General features: G+C 44.6%; 1 protein-coding gene across 4 annotated transcripts in view; it reads left to right on the top strand.

Annotated features, from left to right (window-relative positions):
- Nucleotides 1-22443, top strand: part of TTC3 (tetratricopeptide repeat domain 3) — a 174330-nt gene that overhangs the window by 130094 nt on the left and 21793 nt on the right. For all 4 annotated transcript variants that reach the window (XM_040423100.1, XM_040423102.1, XM_040423104.1 and 1 more), the window contains 7 exons: nt 1042-1197; nt 7762-8485; nt 11613-11678; nt 17219-17368; nt 19432-19571; nt 20536-20604; nt 20763-20862. In XM_040423100.1, the coding sequence (XP_040279034.1) occupies nt 1042-1197; nt 7762-8485; nt 11613-11678; nt 17219-17368; nt 19432-19571; nt 20536-20604; nt 20763-20862 (1405 nt within the window). The remainder of the gene's footprint in view (nt 1-1041; nt 1198-7761; nt 8486-11612; nt 11679-17218; nt 17369-19431; nt 19572-20535; nt 20605-20762; nt 20863-22443) is intronic.

Here is a 22443-nt window from a genome sequence, read left to right as displayed (position 1 = left end):
CAATTAGAAGACGCCTATGTGAAGCCAAGCTATCTGCAAGAAGCCCCCGCAAAGTCCCACTGCTGAAAAAAAGACATGTGCTGAAGAGGTTACAATTTGCCAAAGAGCACATTGACCGGCCTAAAAAGACATTTTGTGGACTGATGAAAGTAAGATTGTTCTTTTTGGGTCCAGTGGCCGGAGACAGTTTGTCAGACGACCCCCAAACACTGAATTCAAGCCACAGTACACTGTGAGGAGTCAGGACAGTGAAGCATGGTGCGCAAGCATCATGATATGGGGATGGTTCTCATACTACAGTGTTGGGCCTATTTATTGCAGACCAGGGATCATGGATCAGTTTGAAAACATCAGAATACTTGAAGAGGTCATGATGCCTTATGCTGAAGAGGAAATGCCCTTGAAATGGGTGTTCCAACAAGACCACGACCCCAAACACATCCGTAAACGTGCAACATCTTCCAGTTCCAGACCAACAAGATTGACGTCATGGAGTGGCTAGCCCAATCCCCGGATCTTAATCCAATAGAAAACCTGTGGGTGACATCAAAAATGCAGTTTCTGAGGCAAAACCAAGAAATAGAGAAGAACTGTGGAATGTAGTCCAATCATCCTGGGCTGGAATACCTGTCCACAGGGGCCAGAAGTTGGTTGACTCCATGCAACACAGATGTCCAGCAGTTCTCAGAAACAGCGGTTATACAACTAAGTGATTCAAAGGAAAGGAAAATCTTCAAACATTTTTCAGTTTATATAGTGAATGTTTGAGTTTGTAAAGAAGAATATAAACTGCTATTTTTTTGAACAGTCAGATATTCCTTTTTCTTAAATTTTTTTTTTAGAGGAGCAACACAAATTTGAGATATTTTTCTGATTTGGAATAGAATGTGTAGTGTTCCCAATGCATTTGTGTGTATGGAAATAAAAGCTGTTAGAAGGATTTTGAGCTTTATTCACTTTTTTAAACACACTGCTATTATTTTGAACACAACTGTACATACCTGTGTTATAGATTCTTACAACTGTATTTTATGTATTCAGAAGCCTTCTGGACCCCAACGAACCATTTTTGATTCCGGAATCCTTGCGCAGTGATGTAGATGAGTTTGAAGCCCTCTATGAGCTGGGTTTCCTTAGAGACAGTGAGCCGGAGCTGGTGGTTAATTTCATAGACCCGATCCAGGAAACCCTTTATGAGTAAGTATTTCTTTCAAACATTTTGAAGTGTCGTCCTTCAATGTAACTGATTAGGCTAAAGCTTGTGTCTGACGACATGAAGATAGCGATGTCCAATTGTGATCTCATGGTTGTCAGTGGTGTGGGATGCGGCATGCTCAAAAAAAAAATAATGTTTTAGAGCTGGTATAACAGGCAGCACAAATTATATATAATACTATATAATACGAATGACATACATTTGGCATAGTTTTAACCAGCGCAGCTGATAAAATTGGCAAATAGTGTCAGACAACCACAATAGCACTGTGTAAATATTGTAACATTTTTTTAAAGGGATTCTGTCATGAGATTTGAGCCCTATAAGCTAAACATATGGCCAGGTCCGTACTAATAACATGAATCCTAAACTGCCCTTATTAAACCTGCTTGTGGCTCTATTAGCCCAAAAAACTGGTTTTTATAAGCTGTCACTCACCTACCTAAGGTGCCCAAGGGGTTTTACGTTAACCCAGGGTGCCCGCCCGCATCCCTCGCCGTCTAGTGCCCAGCGCCGCCTTCCTCACCTCAGCCCCGCCTCCGCAATCCTCCCGTCCCTCTGCTAGATCCGGCGCCTGCGCACTAGGCTCAGCCTGATGCGCCGCGGACTCCTGGCAGCGGCTTCGTTGAGCGAAGTGCACATGCGCCGCCTGATGTGCATGCGCACTTTGGGCGGGCACCTTAGGTAGGTAAATGACAGCTTATAAAAACCAGTTTTTTTGGCTAATAGAGAGCCACAAGCAGGTTTAATAAGGGCAGTTTAGGATTCATGTTATTAGTACGGACCTGGCCATATGTTTAGCTTATAGGGCTCAAATCTCATGACAGAATCCCTTTAAGTATTTAAATTTGTAACTGCTCCAAAATTCCTCAGTTGAAAGCTACCTCTGCCCCCAAGACATCAGTGTTCTAGACAGAAACATAAAGAAGCTATGAGCAGTGAAAAGATGAGTAGTAAAAAATTCTCATCCGTAGGTCCAAAATTGCCATTTTGAGGTTTTTCATTAATAGGCTAAAGTGAAATCAAGCATGTCCCTTACACTGCCTTACTTGGGGACAGCATAGGACAAATGGCTGAGATAGTTTTCTATAATTTTTCACAGTATGTTTTTTGTAAATTGTTGATCATTTGCTGACAGGACTCAAAGGAATCTTGTTAGTTTACTTTCACACTGGCGTTTTGGTTTCCGTTTGTGAGATCCGTTCAGGGCTCTCACAAGCGGTCCAAAACGGATCAGTTTTGCCCTAATGCATTCTGAATGGATAAGGATCCGTTCACAATGCATCAGTTTGCCTCCATTGCGCTCTGGAGGCGGACACCAAAACGCTGGTGTCCGCCTGACTATGCGGAGGCAAACTGATCCGTCCTGACACACAATGTAAGTCAGTGGGGACGGATCCGTTTTTACTGACACAATGCAAAACTGATATATCCCCCCCCCCCCCCCATTGACTTTCAATGGTTGTTCAAGACGGATCCGTTTGGCCAATGTTAAAGATAATACAAACGGATCCGTTCTGAACAGATGCATGCGGTTGTATTATCGGTGCAGATCCATGACGAGTGTGAAAGTAGCCTAAGTCCTGCTTTTTCCACCCACCCAGAAAAGAAACCTGCTTTCCCTGCCCACTCACAAAGGAAGCCTTTGAGTCCTGCTTTCCTCACCCACACAGGAAATAAACCTGGGAGTCCTGCTTTCCCCAGCCACTCACAAAGGAAGCCTTTGAGTCCTGCTCCCCCCCTGCCCACACGGAGAGCTTGTGAGTCCTGAATCCCTTGCTCGGAGGAAGGGCCTGTGAGTCCGGAATCCCCTGCCCACACACTGATTGACAGTTAATCCTAAATTTGTTGGCAGGGAATGCTGTCAATCACTGAGTGGTCAGAGGGTCGTCTCACAGGCTTCACTGTCAACATAGGAGTCAATACTGATCTTTTTGGGACAGTGGCTAATTTTCCTTTAGTACATTGGCTCTAGGGCTGGGCGATTAATCAAATTAATTTGATTCGCTCTTTAACTGTCTGACAATTTTTTAGTTATTTTTTTAAATCATCACACATTGAATTTTTCTGTCTGTGTAGTCAAATCAGTCCCTGCTGCCCACACCAATAATCCTGGCGTGCACGGCAGAGACTAAAGGGGTATTCCCATCTTAGACAATGAGGACATATCGCTATTATATGCTCCCATTGTCTGATAGGTGCTCCTATCTCATAAACTGAGCTGTCGCTATGCCCCCATTGTCTGAGATGGGAATATCCCTTTAAGAGACCTGGTTCAGGTCAGGGGGGAACCAAAAAAAATACAACTCCCGCCATCGCTTGTATAGTGCGCATGAGCAGAACCTTCCCAGCGGCCTTCTTTGAACTGCACAACTTTATGAATACAGCATGCAGCATACAACATGGCTGAGCTGGTCCAGGTCTCAGTCACGAGCAGCATGCAGTCCCCACCTGCAAGTGGACATATCGGAACCTCTGCAGCAGCTGGAAATAGTGCAGACAGAAAAGACCCGGCCTTGGCTGATCCAGCAGCAGACAGCTAGACAAGGGAAAGCTCAAGTCAGGGCCCTTCCCCGGGCCAAGGCACTGGAACAGCTGGGAGAGTTCTCATCTTGTAAGGTGAAAAAACTAGCAAGAAAAAAAATTAATCTATAATCGTCCATGAAGTTATTTTTTTTTCTTGTTTTTTTTTGCCTTAACCACCTCAGCCCCTTAGCTTAAACACCCTTAAAGACCAGGCCACTTTTTACAATTCTGCACTACACTACTTTCACCGTTTATTGCTCGGTCATGCAACTTACCACCCAAATGAATTTTACCTCCTTTTCTTCTCACTAATAGAGCTTTCATTTGGTGGTATTTCATTGCTGCTGACATTTTTACTTTTTTTGTTATTAATCGAAATTTAACGATTTTTTTTGCAAAAAAATGACATTTTTCACTTTCAGTTGTAAAATTTTGCAAAAAAAACGAGATCCATATATAAATTTATTGTTCTACATGTCTTTGATAAAAAAAAAATGTTTGGGTAAAAAAAAAATGGTTTGGGTAAAAGTTATAGCGTTTACAAACTATGGTACAAAAATGTGAATTTCCGCTTTTTGAAGCAGCTCTGACTTTCTGAGCACCTGTCATGTTTCCTGAGGTTCTACAATGCCCAGACAGTGCAAACACCCCACAAAATGACCCCATTTCGGAAAGTAGACACCCTAAGGTATTCGCTGATGGGTATAGTGAGTTCATAGAACTTTTTATTTTTTGTCACAAGTTAGCGGAATATGAGACTTTGTAAGAAAAAAAAAAAAAAAAATCATAATTTTCCACTAACTTGTGACAAAAAATTCTAGGAACTCGCCATGCCCCTGACGGAATACCTTGGGGTGTCTTCTTTCCAAAATGGGGTCACTTGTGGGGTAGTTATACTGCCCTGGCATTCTAGGGGCCAAAATGTGTGGTAAGGAGTTTGAAATCAAATTCTGTAGAAAATGGCCAGTGAAATCCAAAAGGTGCTCGTTGGAATGTGGGCCCCTTTGCCCACCTAGGCTGCAAAAAAGTGTCACACATGTGGTATCTCCGTATTCAGGAGAAGTTGGGGAATGTGTTTTGGGGTGTCATTTTACATATACCCATGCTGGGTGAGATAAATATCTTGGTCAAATGCCAACTTTGTATAAAAAAATGGGAAAAGTTGTCTTTTGCCAAGATATTTCTCTCACCCAGCATGGGTATATGTAAAATGACACCCCAAAACACATTCCCCACCTTCTCCTGAGTACGGAGATACCAGATGTGTGACACTTTTTTGCAGCCTAGGTGGTTAAAGGGGCCCATATTCCAAAGAGCACCTTTCGGATTTCACTGGTCATTTTTTACAGAATTTGATTTCAAACTCCTTACCACAAATTTGGGTCCCTAGAATGCCAGGGCAGTATAACTACCCCACAAGTGACCCATTTTGGAAAGAAGACACCCCAAGGTATTCGCTGATGGGCATAGTGAGTTCATGGAAGTTTTTATTTTTTGTCACAAGTTAGTGGAATATGTGACTTTGTAAGGAAAAAAAAAAAAAAAAAAATCATTATTTTCCACTAACTTGTGACAAAAAATAAAAAATTCTAGGAACTCGCCATGCCCCTCACAGAATACCTTGGGGTGTCTTCTTTCCAAAATGGGGTCACTTGTGGGGTAGTTATACTGCCCTGGCATTTTCCAGGGGCCCTAATGTGTGGTAAGTAGGTAAATGACCTGTGAAATCCTAAAGGTGCTCTTTGGAATGTGGGCCCCTTTGCCCACCTAGGCTGCAAAAAAGTGTCACACATGTGGTATCGCCGTATTCAGGAGAAGTTGGGCAATGTGTTTTGGGGTGTCTTTTTACATATACTCATGCTGGGTGAGAGAAATATCTTGGCAAAAGACAACTTTTCCCATTTTTTTATACAAAGTTGGCATTTGACCAAGATATTTATCTCACCCAGCATGGGTATATGTAAAATGACACCCCAAAACACATTCCCCAACTTCTCCTGAGTACGGCGATACCACATGTGGCACTTTTTTGCAGCCTAGGTGGGCAAAGGGGCCCACATTCCTTTTATGAGGGCATTTTTAGACATTTGGATCCCAGACTTCTTCTCACGCTTTGGGGCCCCTAAAATGCCAGGGCAGTATAAATACCCCACATGTGACCCCATTTTGGAAAGAAGACACCCCAAGGTATTCAATGAGGGGCATGGCGAGTTCATAGAAATTTATTTTTTTTGGCACAAGTTAGCGGAAATTGATTTTATTTATTTTTTTCTCACAAAGTCTCCCTTTCCGCTAACTTGGGACAAAAATTTCAATCTTTCATGGACTCAATATGCCCCTCACGGAATACCTGGGGGTGTCTTCTTTCCGAAATGGGGTCACATGTGGGGTATTTATACTGCACTGGCATTCTAGGGGCCCTAAAGCGTGAGAAGAAGTCTGGAATATAAATGTCCAAAAAATTTTACGCATTTGGATTCCGTGAGGGGTATGGTGACTTCATGTGAGATTTTAGTTTTTGACACAAGTTAGTGGAATATGAGACTTTGTAAGAAAAAAATAATAATTTCCGCTAACTTGGGCCAAAAAAATGTCTGAATGGAGCCTTACAGAGGGGTGATCAATGACAGGGGGGTGATCAATGACAGAGGGGTGATCAATGACAGAGGGGTGATCAGGGAGTCTATATGGGGTGATCACCACAGTCATTGATCATCCCCCTGTAAGGCTCCATTCAGATGTCCGTATGTTTTTTGCGGATCCGATCCGTGGATCCGTAAAAATCATACGGACATCTGAATGCAGCCTGACAGGGGGGGGTGATCAATGACAGGGGGGTGATCAGGGAGTCTATATGGGGTGATCACCACAGTCATTGATCACACCCCCTGTAAGGCTCCATTCAGACGTCCGTATGCGTTTTGCGGATCCGATCCATCTATCAGTGGATCCGTGAAAATCATGCGGACATCTGAATGGAGCTTTACAGGGGGGTGATCAATGACAGGGGGGTGATCAGGGAGTCTATATGGGGTGATCAGGGGTGATCAAGGGTGAATAAGGGGTTAATAAGTGACAGGGGGGGGGGGAGTGTAGTGTAGTGGTGCTTGGTGCAACATATTACTGAGCTACCTGTGTCCTCTGGTGGTCGATCCAAACAAAGGGGACCACCAGAGTACCAGGTAGCAGGTATATTAGACGCTGTTATCAAAACAGCGTCTAATATACCTGTTAGGGGTTAAAAAAAATCACATCTCCAGCCTGCCAGCGAACGATCGCCGCTGGCAGGCTGGAGATCCACTCTTACCTTCCGTTCCTGTGAGCGCGCGCGCCTGTGTGCGTGCGTTCACAGGAAATCTCGCATCTCGCGAGATGACGCATATATGCGTGACTGTGCGCAGGGCTGCCACCTCCGGAACGGGATCCTGCGTTAGGCGGTCCGGAGGTGGTTAAAGAGGACATGTCACCACTTCCGACATGTCTGTTTTAGTAAATAATTGTATTCCACATGAAAGGACAATTCTGGAGCATATCTTCTTGTGTCTTTGTTTTTCAGTTCTTCTTGAATTATAGCTAGAAGTGTTTGGATAAAGGTACAGAAGGGAGTTACTATTTGGGGGGGGGGGGGTGTCCCTGCACAGTCTGGCATTATCCAATCAATTCTGCCAGTGGCAGACTATGCTGGGACACGCCTCCAACTAGTACCACCTATGGGTACCATTATCATAGAATCGTAAGAAATTTTTATTACATGGGGGGATGTAAGCAGCTGCTAATACAAACTTGTCAGGAGAAGCGAACGGTCCTCTTTAAAGGGGTAATGTCACTAAAGCAAATGCACTGCAATGTATAATGTGATGGAAAAATGCCAGCAATGGAAGCAATATGGACAATCCCAATACATTAGTAAGTGCCTTGAAGTAACTTTCACTACATGATAAATGGCATTTTCTGAAATAAGACAACCCCTATAATCACCCAGCCCTAATTGCCTTAATTTATTGTCTTTTACTTTTTAGGTACTTCTATCAGATTTTAGATGAATACGGTCCTTTGAAACCAGACGATGAACGTTTAATTGAAGAATATAAAGATTTTCCGGAAGAAACTCGGAGGATGGTGGAAGCGGCCGGCAGTCTTAAGAACTTCCTGTTGCAGTCGGACGAGTTTACCATTGTGGACGACATGATTGCGCTATCAGCTACCTATGATAATCCCTTTAGAGAAGATCAAGCAAATTATCTACTAAATCCCACAGCGGAGGAATTCACACCATGCTCTACTACCCTTGCATTTAATAATGTACAGTCATATGGTCCTGCCGGCCACGATGATTATATGTCTGCCAACTCCGGTGCCACCGTCTCTTATAGTGACTTGGATTTAAATTATAGGAAATTTGCTAAACCGTTTAACAGTCCCCACTTAAGTACTTTACCTGATGCAGATTTTGGCCTGACTGGGAATCACTCTTTTGAACATCCTGTCCTAGATGAAGATTTGGATGAAATACATGACTACACTAGCAATGACTCATCTAGTATGTATGATTATTCCGAAGACGACGATGATGATGATGATGATGATGATGATGATGATGATGATGATACAGTTCCTGAACCAAATACTGATAAAAGCCAAGATAAATCATGTGTAGAAGAATCAGACCAGTTGAATTATATGGTCACCTCTAAGAATGAAATCCTAAAAAAAAATATTCAGACTGCTATAGTATCTGTGCAGGTAAGACTATGCTGCTACATACATGTGTATATTGGGGCGAGTCATCTTGATAAACACTTGTAGATTTCAGGGCATTGTAAGGAACATTAACTATAGAAAATACCACCCAAAAAAAGTATTCTAGCACATACTTCTTTAAAGAGGTATTCCCGTCTGAGACGATGGGTGTATATTGCTGGGATATGCCCCCATTGTCTGACAGGTGCAGGTACCACCTCTGGACCTACACCGTGAACGTAGCTGGGAAGGTGGTGGCCAGAGGACCCTGGGTTTCCTAGTATCTGGCCACCGCCAAATGCTACCCCCATACAAGTGAATGGGAGCGCATCACACTTGCGCGGCCACCGCTCCCATTAATTTCTATGGGGCTGACGGAAATTGCAGAGCCATCTCTCGCCTATTTTTGGCGGCCCCTGTTAAAGCAGCCCTAAATTAGGGCATTTTAGATACACTCTGGGGTTCCAAATCAATGTACCCCCCCAGGGGTTAATATCCACGCCTGGCTGAGAGACTAGACTCTGACACATAGATGGTCAATGCAATCTCTAACTTTTATTACATGGGGTAAGCGTATATACATCTTCAGAAGAGGGCAGTCCTCACTGAGGCATAAACATTGTTTCATTGGTCAAAAAGGAAGAAGAGATAAGAGAGAGAAGATAATACACCTGCATCTGCGCACTGCGCCCTACTTTGGAATGTGAACTAATGTATAAACATCTGGTTACCATCGCCATTTTGTAATGGCTTCTATTCTAACAATAATACTGCATACGTCATATGTGACACTTCAAAGAGGTGCTTCTCTATAGGCAGTGGATAATATATATACATATCATCAAGCCATATGATTGGCTTACGCATTCCACCACACTCCATGGGACACCTGCAGAAAGATGAGAAACCAGACACTTCTCACAGCACAGCTCTTTGCCCCCCCCCCCTTTCTCTCTTCTACAGTCTTGAAACAAAGAGAGGGGTGGGAGGAAGGCACTTGGAAAATAAAAAATTAACTCATTACAGTCCTAGAGATACAAAATATAGAATAAAATTCACACATCTTTAACACCCCATAGAAATTAATAGAGGGCGTCTGCATGCACAGTGCGCCCTCTACAACTTTTGGGGCTCCGTCCTCTGTGTAGGTGCGAGTCTCAGAGGTGGGACCTGCACCTATCAGACCTAGCGTTATGCCACCATTGTCTGAGATGGGGGGGGGGGGAAGGGGGGAGAGAAACATTACAACTAAGGCCTCATGCACACAACCGTATTTTGTTTCCGTGTCCGATCTGTTTTTTTTTGCGGATAGGATGCAGACCCATTCATTTCAATGGGTCCGCAAAAAACGCTGTCCGCATCAATATGTCCGTTCCGTTGCTCCGCAAAAAAAATAGTGCATGTCCTATTTTTTTCTAGTTTGCGGACAAGGATAGGCATTATTACAATGGATCTGCAAAAAAAACGGATCCGCAAAAAAAACGGATGCCATACAGAACGTCATCCGTTTTTTTTGCGGATCCGCTATTTGCGGACCGCAAAACACATACGGTCGTGTGCATGAGGCCTAAAGCTAAGAAAATTATAGGACGAGATCCAAGGAGACTAGCCATGTCCACCCTCCTTCTCCTCACTGTCCTGGCTATAAGACAACTCGCTGCAGCAGAAGGCTCCCCCTCTGTCCCACCTGCTGTAGGACACAGATAATTAAGTCCCATCTCCTCAGCTGGTCCCCAGCCCTAAATGGAACTGATTAGTAGGAAATTACCTCTGTGTTCTCTGCAGGATTTCTTTAAGGCTGGGTTCACACGAGCGTGTCCGGATTAGTTCCGGATGCGTCCCGGTGTGTTGCGGCAAACCCGCGCGAGAAGGAATGCAATTGCAGTCAGTTTTGACTGCGATTGCGTTCCGATGTTCAGTTTTTATCGCGCGTGTGCAATGTGTTTTGCACGCGCGTGATAAAAAAACGACTGTGGTACCCAGACCCGAACTTCTTCACAGAAGTTCGGGCTTGGGTTAGGTGTTGTGTAGATGTTATTACTTTCCCTTATAACATGGTTATAAGGGAAAATAATACAGTGTATAGACAGTCACCCAGCAACCGTGCGTGAAAATCGCACCACATCCGCACTTGCTTGCGGATGCATGCGATTTTCACGCAACCCCATTCACTTCTATGGGGCCTGCGTTGCGTGAAAAACGCAGAATATAGAGCATGCTGCGATTTTCACGCAACGCATAAGTGATGCGTGAAAATCATCGCTCATCTGAACAGCCCCATTGAAATGAATGGGTCGGGATTCAGTGCTGGTGCAATGCGTTCACCTACCGCATTGCACCCGCGCGGAAATCTCGCCCGTGTGAACGCAGCCTAAGACTATTCGCTTCAGGGACAAGCAGAAAATCCTGCAGACTGACAGTCGGGGGCAAGATTATCTCCTGTGTTTTTCTATTAGGGCTTAAAGGGTATTCCCATCTGAGACATTGATGGCATATCACTAATCGGAACGGGACTCCCTAAATTAAGGGATAGCAGCTGCAAAAGCGTGGCCCCCCTCTGCTCACTGATATGGGAGTTCAGAGCGCTGCTTGGCCATTTCCTGCAGTCTCAAAGCAGTGAATGGAGAGGTGGTCACATGTGGTCATGGCTTGCTGTACATTCACTGCTATCGGACTGCCGGAAATATCTTAAATATTAAATGCAAATATCTCACCAGAAAACAAGTAGTCGAACAGCGTATGCAAACACTATGGTTAAGGGTCCTTGTTCCAATAAATGTTGATCGCGCTGCCTATGAGTGTAGGATTCCAATCCCAGATTCTTATTCCAAATGCGCAGTTGTTTCACCTTGTAGCCAAACAATCGGTTTGCAGAGGCTGGCGCACTCACGTACACCTGCACCCTAGAGGGAAGTTATAACACAATAGTGAAGTTCCTCCAGGTAGTTCCGCAAATAGCAGTTTTTATTCTACTTACAAAAAGGACATAAAATTTCAGCCTTAAAATCAATATATGCTCATCAAAAGTCCACCCGACCCGGGTTTCGCCAGTCGGGTGCAACATTACAGGAATGTGAAAAATATCCTTGTTTTACAGAAGTTTTTGCTTGTTTTTTTTTTGTTATTCCAGGTGGACATAGATTATTCTCACCATGAAGTTAATACTGAACCCTTCCAACCCTTCGAGACACAGCAGGTAACTCCTGTTTAATGGCCAAAGTTTTCATCTTCCATGTATGTTAGGCCAGACTTCGAGGTGGGAACTTGTAACACAACTGCACAAAGAGACAAAACTGTATTTCCAGGGGCCGACACGTGATTGTATCGCAGATATTTCCGTAATAAATTTTAGAGTAAAACGTCCTGAATACTGCTGCAGGTGACCGTATGTCAGAAGTACATCGATAGTACTTTATGGAGATCAGCCATACAGTGGGATACTTCTGGGTAATGTTCTGCACATACAGAAGCAAACACTGTGAAGAGAGCCAGAGGCCTCTTTCACACTACCGTTTGTTTTTTGTTTTTCCTTTTTGCGGGCCATTTTTGTGTTCCGTATATGGCCCGTATACGGAACCATTCATTTCAATGGTTCCTCAAAAAAAACTGAATGTACTCCGTATGCATTCCGTTTCCATTTTTCCGTTCCGTTGAAAGATTAAACATGTCCTATTATTGCCCGCAAATCACGTTCCGTGGCTCCATTCAGTTCAATGGGTCTGCAAAAAAAACGGAACACATACGGAAATGCATCCGTATGTTTTCTGTATCCGTTCCGTTTTTGCGGAACCATCTATTGAAAATGTTATGCCCAGCCCAATTTTTTCTATGTAATTACTGTATATGGAATACGGAAACACAACGGATCCGTGAAAAACGGACCGCAAAACACTTAAATAGCTATACGGTAGTGTGAAAGAGGCTTTAAAGGGAATCTGTCATCAACTTTATGCTGCACTCACTGAGAGCAGCATAAAATAGTAACAGAAATGCTGATTTCAGCGATGTGTCACTCATGAGTTAAAAGTAAGTGGTTGCTAAGAACCAGCATCATAATCATTGCAGCCCCGGCCTTGAACAGAGTAAAAAGCTACCTGAGAAGACTCCTGGTTATTCCTAATCTCCTGCTCTCTCACCCACCTGCTGATGGTTGTCAGTTCTCTCCTAGAGAGAAAGGGAGAAAACTAGGTAGAAGACTGTCAGCCATCAGCAGGTGGGCAGGAATTCATGAATAACCAGGACTCTTCTCAGGTGGCTGTGACTCTTCTCCAGGCCCAATTGGATTAGTAGAACTACAGGTAACAGCACTCTGCTAGTCAATTGCACAAAGATATAAGCAAACACTGAAAAAATAACTGCTTGGTGGCCATACTTACTGCAAATGCAGCTAGAAGCTCTTTGCAAATATAATTGATCAAAAATATTTCGGGCCCATCTACCAGACGACAAGGTGGCTTCTAATCAGATGGGTCTTACTCTAACATGCCTCTCCTGGGCTTACAGACTACAATCTGGGCAAAGTAGTACCCAGCTGTATCCTACACATGCCTCTCCCAGGCTGTGAGCCTGCAGTATGGGCTAAGTAGAATACAGCTGTACAAGCTATCTAATTAAAAGCACATGGTAAATGGGCTGGTGGTGCACGGTTCAATCTCACCACCAGGTAGATAGCTTGTACAGCTGTATTCTACTTAGCCCATACTGCAGGCTCGCAGCCTGGGAGAGGCATGTGTAGGATACAGCTGGGTACTACTTTGCCCAGATTGTAGGCTGTAAGCCCAGGAGAGGCATGTTAGGGTAGGACCCATCTGATTAGAAGCCACCTTGTCGTCTGGTAGATGGGCCCGAAATATTTTTGATCAATTATATTCGCAAAGAGCTTCTAGCTGCATTTGCAGTAAGTATGGCCACTAGGGCTGCACGATATGGGAATTTTGTGCGATTGCGATTAGGGTCCTAAAAATTGCGATAACGATATGTGATGCAATATTTTAAGGGAATTGTGCTAGAGGTCTATTTGCTTGGATTTTCCCATATGAGCCGCTGACGCTCCTGGGTATGACATGGTTATAGGGGATCTGTGGATGGCACTGTTATGGGGGATCTGTGGATGGCACTGTTATGGGGGATCTGTGGATGGCACTGTTGTGAGGAATCTGTGGATGGCACTGTTATGGGGGATCTGTGGATGGCACTGTTGTGAGGAATCTGTGGATGGCACTGTTGTGGGGGATCTGTGGATGGCACTGTTATGGAGGGGATCTGTGGATGGCACTGTTATGGAGGGGATCTGTGGATGGCACTGTTATGGAGGGGATCTGTGGATGGCACTGTTGTGGGGGATCTGTGGATGGCACTGTTGTGGGGGATCTGTGGAGGACGCTGTGTTGTGGGGGATCTGTGGAGGACGCTGTGTTGTGGGGGATCTGTGGAGGATGCTGTTGTGGGGTGGATCTGTGGAGGACGCTGTTGTGGGGTGGATCTGTGGAGGACGCTGTTGTGGGGTGGATCTGTGGAGGACGCTGTTGTGGGGTGGATCTGTGGAGGACGCTGTTGTGGGGTGGATCTGTGGAGGACGCTGTTGTGGGGTGGATCTGTGGAGGACGCTGTTGTGGGGTGGATCTGTGGAGGACGCTGTTGTGGGGTGGATCTGTGGAGGACGCTGTTACTAAGTGACGTCAGTCACGCGCCGGCCGGCCAGCTCGCTCCCGCTCGTCGCTGCAGTGCATTCATAGTGACAGTGAGTGCAGAGGCTGGACCTGTTATCAATAGGAGAGAGATTGTTTCACACACTAGTAAAATACTTTACACACAAAGCCAGTTATGTGCGCGGGGCCCCTTCATATATAATCGCGGCATTTTCGGGTCGGCCAAATCGCCATATTGCATTTGCCGATTATCGCGATTCGATTATTTTTTCGATTTATCGTGCAGCCCTAATGGCCACCAAGCAGTTATTTTTTTCAGTATTTGCTTATATCTTTGTGCAATTGACTAGCAGAGTGCTGTTACCTGTAGTTCTACTAATCCAATTGTGTTTCAGCCAAGGTAGCGTGCACCTGCGTTCTCATATTCACTTATTATGGAGGTGCTGGTTTGTTTTTCTTCCCTCTTCTCCAGGCCCAGTCTGCAATGATTGTGATGTTGGTTCTCGGCAACCACTTACTTTAAACTTATAAATGACAGACCGCTGACATCAACTCACCTGTCTCTACTTTATACTGCCGTTAGTATGGACAGCATAAAGTTGATGACAGGTTCCCTTTAAGTGAACGCCACTTAACCTGTGCCTGCGTTACATGGCTGACGTCATCTTCAGCTAGCCCATGCATGCATTACAAGGGAATGATCCATGCCATTGTAGCGTGCAGAGGTGGGTTAACTGACAGTTATCTTTCCTGATGCTCCCGCTGAGCAAACATATTTGGGGAGAGGGGAGAAAGCTGCTGCCAGAATTTTCTTTAATTTTCTTTAGTCTCATCTCCCTGCTAACACAAGGATTGAGTGTTTAAAATCCAGGGCCTGATCTTTTTTTTGTCTTCTAACATGAGCCGTCTAAGGAAAGTCGGAAAGGCCACCGTACACATTAGACAGTGGGCCACAACCTGCCGTTTTGTCTGGTACACAGTAAGGGTCAATTCACACGTCCGCAAATGGGTCCGCACCCGTTCCGCAATTTTGCGGAACGGATGTGGACCCATTCATTCTCTATGGGCCCGGACGTCAAGCGGAGAGGACACCATGTGCTCTCCGCTTCCGCATTTGCAGAGCGCGGCCCCGAACTTCCGGTCCGCAGCTCCGCAAAATATAGAACATGTCCTATTCTTGTCCGCAGCTGCGGACAAGAATAGGCATTTCTATAGGGGCTGCCGGCCAGGTGTGTTGCGGATCCACAACACACCACGGACGTGTGAATGGAGCCTAATGTGTATGGCCAGCTTTACAAGCAACATCTCTGGCAGAATGTGCTATCTAATGTATATGTTATCTGAGTAGTCATGTTGTAATGGCACTTTTCAGGAGACTGCAACTTCCCCTCGCAAAATTATCTGATCATAATGATGGCGGCCCTTATGATTAGGTCTCCGTCTCTTCATAAAGCGCATCCTCTAGCGGTGTGGGGCTTATCAGATGACCCCCCCTTTGCGCGTCTGGTTGTGAATTGTTTCATGTCATGTAATACAGAGCTGTGCAGATAGTTCCCTAATACCATTAACTAAATCTAATTGGCAACATTGTAGAGTTTGTAAAGAGGGAACGCTCCACTAATGATTAACTGGCCGGGATGACAAAGCTGCAACATTACAGATATTGTATGAAATACAGTGGACTATGACCCAGCAAAGTAAACTGTATAGCTGGACAGGAAAGACGCAAGCTGCTGAGTAACATGATAGAGGTCGGTGATGCGGAGACAGACCCCGAGCCATGGGGGGGGGGGGGGGGGGGGTGGAGTATAGAGCAAATCCATGGTCGCCTTAGTCCTACTTTATCTATAGGTTACCAGTACAGGGGTTGTGCTTATTGATTATGCATCTCTCATGTACGCCGCCTACTTTTATTGATGTGACGACTTTTAATTGCAATGGAAACATTACTACCACCTGTGTTACTAGTATGGCGGCATTGTATGATCTCTAGTTGGTGTAAGGCCTCATGCACACGGCCGTTCCGTGCATTGGGGACTGCAGTTGCTGTCCCCAATACACAGGCAACATCCGTGCAGCGGGCCGGACCCATTCAACTTGAATGGGTCCGTTGGTCTGTCCGCACCGGAAAAAAATATGGCGTGTCATATTTATTTGCGGTGCGGAACAACGGAAAGAAACACAACGGAAGCACTTTGTAGTGCTTCCGGTATTCCGTTCCGTGACTCCGTTCCGCATCTCCAGAATTGCGGACCCATTCAAATAAATGGGCCCGCATCCGTGATGCATTTGCGGGCCGCAATACGGCCACGGCCGTGTGCATGAGGCCTAATATTGAGAGGTCCCTTCACCCAGAACCCTGAGGTAAAGGAAGCAAGTACATTAGGATTCTTGGGTGAAGATATCTACTACCACCTGCAAGAATCCTAGTCATATTTTTGATTCTGGTTAAATAAATATATTATAGAAACTTTTTTAAGTCCAAAATTCTCTTCAGATTCTTTCCTATATAGATTTTTATAGTATTCAACATCCTTTTTCTCTGATACAGAGCGCCAAATCACCTGCTTTTCTTCACACAGTCATAGAATGTATCATTTTTGCACTCCGATTTGCACTAAAATTTGCTATATATTTAATTTTTTTTTACAAAATATGCGCAGTGTTAGATCACAAGTGGGTCTCCACAAGCCCGCACATTTACCAATATGTACGCCAGCTCAGTGTCATGCTCTGTGCGTATGCGGATAGCACGCCTAGGCCTCATGCACACGGCTGTTGCCCAGCCGTGTCCGTATTGTGGCTCTCAAACAGCAGGTCTGCAAAATACAGGCAACGGCCGTGTGCGCACAGTATCACGTATTCACTTGAATGGGTCTGCAATCCGGATGATATGGTGCGGATTGGAATGTTTTTTTTTTATCCGTGCCTCCGCACTCCAAAAAGTAGTGCATGCAGTACTTTTTGTGCGGTGCAGACACCGGCCACGGCACGCGTACGGTGCCTGTGCATGGCAAGGCCGGCACGTGGTCCTGCGCATGAGTCCTTACCATGTATCAGTTGTTGAATGATGCACCTTGTATTTCAGGGGGATATTTTACGTATGGAAAAAGAACATACAGTGCTTAAGTACCAGCTGCTAGAGACAACTGAAAAATATGGAAACTTGCATAAACGATACCTGGAAGAAATAGCGGATCTGCAAGAGCAGATTAAAAACACCGTAGAAAGCAATAAGGTATTTGTTGTTTTGTGCGTCATTTTTAATTGTGGAGGTGCAATAATTGGGGACTCCTGTGCCGGCTGAAGTAAGAATACACACATGCACCACAGTAGTTGCCCCTGCAGAGGATGCCTATTATATACTTCATTAGTGGGGGTCCGACTCTCTGCACCCCTGCCAATCAAGCCACTTGACTTGGGTCTCGGTGCTTGGCCATTCGCCGTGGACTCTTTATGGTTGATATAGCTCCGTACACCTACATGCCTTACATTCAGTAGCAGCTGGAAAACAACTTTAAAGAAGATTTACACCTATATTTTGCTGAGATTTTAGCATTTTTCTAATAAGGTGCAGGTAACAGGCAGTGCAGCCTTCTGGGTAGTCACTTAAACATATTAACATAGTACATAAGGCCGAAAAAAGACCTTTGTCCATCCAGTTCGGTCTGTTATCCTGCAAGTTGATCCAGAAGGAGGCAAAAAAAAAACCCTGTGAGGTAGAAGCCAATTTTCCCCACTTTAGGGGAATAAAAAATTCCTTCCCGACTCCAATCAGGCATCAGAATAACTCCCTGGATCAACGACCCCTCTCTAGTAGCTATAGCCTGTAATATTATTACCCTCCAGAAATACATCCAGGCCCCTCTTGAATTCCTTTATTGTACTCACCATCACCACCTCCTCAGGCAGAGAGTTCCATAGTCTCACTGCTCTTACCGTAAAGAATCCTCTTCTATGTTTGTGTACAAACCTTCTTTCCTCCAGACGCAGAGGATGTCCCCTCGTCACAGTCACAGTCCTGGGGATAAATAGATGATGGGATAGATCTCTGTACTGCCCCCTGATATATTTATACATAGTAATTAGATCTCCCCTCAGTCGTCTTTTTTCTAACGTGAATAACCCTAATGTTGATAATCTTTCAGGGTACTGTAGTTGTCCCATTCCAGTTATTACTTTAGTTGCCCTCCTCTGGACCCTCTCCAGCTCTGCTATGTCTGCCTTGTTCACAGGAGCCCAGAACTGTACACAGTACTCCATGTGTGGTCTGACCAGTGATTTGTAAAGTGGTAGGACTATGTTCTTGTGTTCTGCTAATAACAAACTGATAGCTTACTAGCAATTATGACAATAGTTCAAAAGTAACATCATTATGGCTGTGCTAGCAGTTTTGGGTGGAAATCCTCAAATAATTTGCATCATTGATAAACTACTGGTGTCTGGTGGATCAAGAGATGATCATAGCTTAGAGCCAACAGAGTACATCTTCAGGTGTGTACACATGGATTAATGGGGTGCCTCGTGATGCACAGTGAAGAGCTGATCACCACAGGTCCAGCTTCTCCATTATGCTTATGTATATATATATTAATCTATATACCCCACTTTTGTCAGAGTGAGACCTTTCCTTTGTGATGTGGGCCCTAATTTAGCATTTAGACCCGTCCAGGGGCGATGACTATTCAGAAACCTGGACCTGCCAATCAAGGAGAGGGAGGGGCAGATAGGAGGAGCCAAGGTGGACAGTGTCATGGGGCCTGCCTTTGCATGTGGATTAAAATGACTGGCCCAAATCAAGCAGAGGATCAGTAAGTGAAAGTTATCATTCCATTCACCTGAGCTAGCCCTACAGGGCATTGTGCCAGGTGTACCATTGGATTTCCTGCTGACAGACTTCCTTTAAAGGGAATCTATCCCCACGATTCTGGACGGTTACCTGCAGTAATACACATAAGGAATCCAGATCTCAATTTTATATGTTCCTGCTGCTTCCCCCGCTTGGGACTGGTGTGCTAAGGTAACGGAGAGGACTCCTGTGCACATGCACAGCAGTCCTGACAGTGTATTACAGCGCAGCTGTAGAGGAGTAGGGGCAGTAGGAAAATAAAGAGTAACAATCTGGACTCCTTATATGCAGTACTACTCGTGTATTACAGGATTTATTAGTCCAAGATCACGGTGAAAGATCCCCTTTTTTAAGGGGCTGTCCCATGACTTTCATAACCACACATAATGGATAAAGTTTTTCTTTAGTTTCTTTGCATCTCTGAATAAAGATGTGATTCCCTTCCTCTGCAGATCGCAAAGAAAGAACTGGTCTGGCTTCAACAGGAATACGAAAATGAGACCAAAAAATGGATGCAGGAGAGAAAAGAAAATCAGGACAAGCTGAAGGCTCTGAAGAGTAACATTAAAACACTTACAGAAAGCAATGATCGGTGGGTGACTCGCTGGATCGGCTTTATAGTAATAAACCGGCATAGCGTGGTCTGCAGCACTACTCCGGTCATGAAAAATACTGGCAAACTGATGGATTTCCTTTCTGGGATCTGGTTGAAAACCAACCATCCTTTCTGCTGCAGCTCTTTTCCTCTACAGAGCTAGTAAAGGTTGATCATTTAAACCAGGGGTGCACAACCTGCGGCCCAAGGGCCATATGCAGCCCTTGATACCATTCTGTGCGGCCCCCAACCATCTGGTAACAGACATGTATGTCTATGTCTTGTGGCTGCTCACATGTATTTTTCATGTATTTATCCCATTAGATGGGAGTCCTGGAAGTGTAACTAGACATTAATGGTATATAACATGTGTTCAATATGCCATAAGTACAATATTTCAGTTGTTAATACACCTTTAAATTTTAATTTCGGCCCTCGTCATTGGTTCAGTCTGGCAATGTGGCCCCCAACCTGCAAACGTTGTGCACCCCTGATCTAAACTATGCAACCACCTCTGGTGGACAAGCAATAAGGAAAAGAAGAAACAGCAGGTGGCGCTATAGAGATACATTTTATTGAACAGTTCAGTGCCTATACAATTTTTTTTATTACATGTAATTATAAAAGTAGTCACATCTGCGTGCTGGTTTGAAAAATGTTGAGTATTTGTCAGAGCACAAACCCTTTCAATCTTGGCACAAACTCTTCTAATAGCTGTCCACACTTTAAGTTCTCACTGGAGCTCTGTTCACATTTACCTGCTTCAGGGTTTCTAACAAGAGGATGGCAATAACATTTAAAATTCGGCACACCCCCTTTGTGGGGAGGGGGGAAATAAAAATGTCTTATAAAGCGTGAGACATTCTGCCTGTGGTTGAAGATTGGTTTAGTTGTTTTATGATTTATTTCTTTTTTTTCTCTGGTATTTACACTTTCTTCTTTCTGTAATAAATGATTACAGATATTCAAAGGGTATAGTAGAGAAGAAAAAGCAGTATGAAATCTACATAAAGGACTTCGCAAAGACCCAGTAAGTATATTAGGATGCTCAGGATTTAAAGCATTGACGTTGGGCCCACAAGGTGGTTCTGTGCTTAGACACGTGCTGCGTGCGGTTGTCACTGTAGATCCGCAGAGAGAGAGACGTCAACCACTTTAGGAAATCAAACTTTGTTTTCTCCCTCACAGTTGCAGTAAATTCGAAAATGAAAAGGCAAAGTTGGAAAGTCAGATATCTAAGAGCGAGGCAGAAAGAGAGGCTGCTGCACAAAGGGCTGCCATGGCCGAGGTAAGGATCATTATGTACAGGGCGTGTGCAGGAGGTACTGGGGGCAAATCTACCCCACATTTATCCCTCCTTTTTATCATTAGATTTATAAATTCTATCGTCCTCTGTTACACAACTATTGCATTTGAAGGGTTGTGCAAAATAAATCCTGGACAGTTGGTTAAACCCCAGTTTCCCTGGTACAAATATATTACTTCTAGTACATAAGATGTAGACTCCTAAGATCACTGTGGTATATTTATCAGGCTGTGCTCAGTCAGTATAGAAAATTATTACATACTAGCAAAAGGACTCTGCTTTGCACGGGTATATTTTATCTTTTTAATTTAATGCTTGTGTCGTTAAAAGATATGGACAGTATCCCCCATAACAGTGACCTCTACAGTACACCGCCCCTTTAACACTGACCCCCCCCCCACAGTGCCCCGCCACTTTAACAGTGAGTTTCACAGCACCCCACCCCCTTGACAGTGACCTCCTCAGGGGCACACCCCCTTGACAGTGACCTCCTCAGGGGCACACCCCCTTAACAATGACCTCCACAGTACTCCGCTGCCTTAACAGTGACTAACCTCACAGCAGTGGCCCCTGCCCCTTTAACAGTGACCTCCACAGCCCCCTGCCCCTTTAATGCTAGGGCTACACGACGAGATGTGTCACGCAACATTTTGTCTCAACAACTTTTATAATGATAGGCTATGGTGTCGCACTGCGACATGACAGTCGCAAAAAATCCATCCAAGATGGATGCATGTAGTCGTGCAACTTATTGTCATCCTGTAGCCCTAGCCTAAAGCGGTGAAGAAAAATGGTTGGGTTGTTATGGAAACCTGGAGTAAAACTGTGTGTATGGCAGTTGGGATTTGAAGAGAGAGACTTGCAGGCTTATATTGGCTAATGCAGGAAATTTTTGGGGAATATCTCAGGTACGTCTTAGAGAAATGTAAGATCGGTTTGGTTGTGCATAAAGGACAGACAGACAGAAACTCATTTATATATATATATATAATATTAATACAGGGTTATAGAAATATGGCTGCTTTCCTACAGTAGCAGCTTCTCATCTGTCCTTGGGGTGTCTGGTATTGCAGCTTGAGTCCGTAGAAGTAAAAGGAGAGGACACCATAGACTGTTGCTGTTTTTGGACAGTAAGCCGTCTGTTTTTCTAACCCTGTACAACCAGTTTATCATATTGTTCACTTTATAATAAGCACCTGATCTTCACAAACGGACAGGAGGACTCCATCTGATTTCTTTAAAGAGGACCTTTCACTACAATAAAAAATCTAAACTAAGCATACAGACATGGAGAGCGGCGCCTGGGGATTTCCCTGCACTTACTATTATCCCTGGGCGCCGCTCCGTTCTCCCGGTATAGGCTATGAGCTGAGCGCTGTGATTGGCCAGCGCTACAGCCTGGGAGAAGGAGACGCCGGCAGGCTCCTCCCAGTTAAGCCGAAAATATAAAGATACCGGAGCCTATACCGGGAGAACGGAGCGGCGCCCAGGGATAATAGTAAGTGCAGGGAGATCCCTGGGCGCCGCTCTCCATGTCAGCATACTTAGTTTAGATTTTTTATT

This window comes from Bufo bufo, chromosome 3 (assembly GCF_905171765.1).
Source record: "Bufo bufo chromosome 3, aBufBuf1.1, whole genome shotgun sequence".
NCBI lineage: Eukaryota > Metazoa > Chordata > Amphibia > Anura > Bufonidae > Bufo > Bufo bufo.
This window is presented reverse-complemented; position numbering and strand designations above follow the sequence as displayed.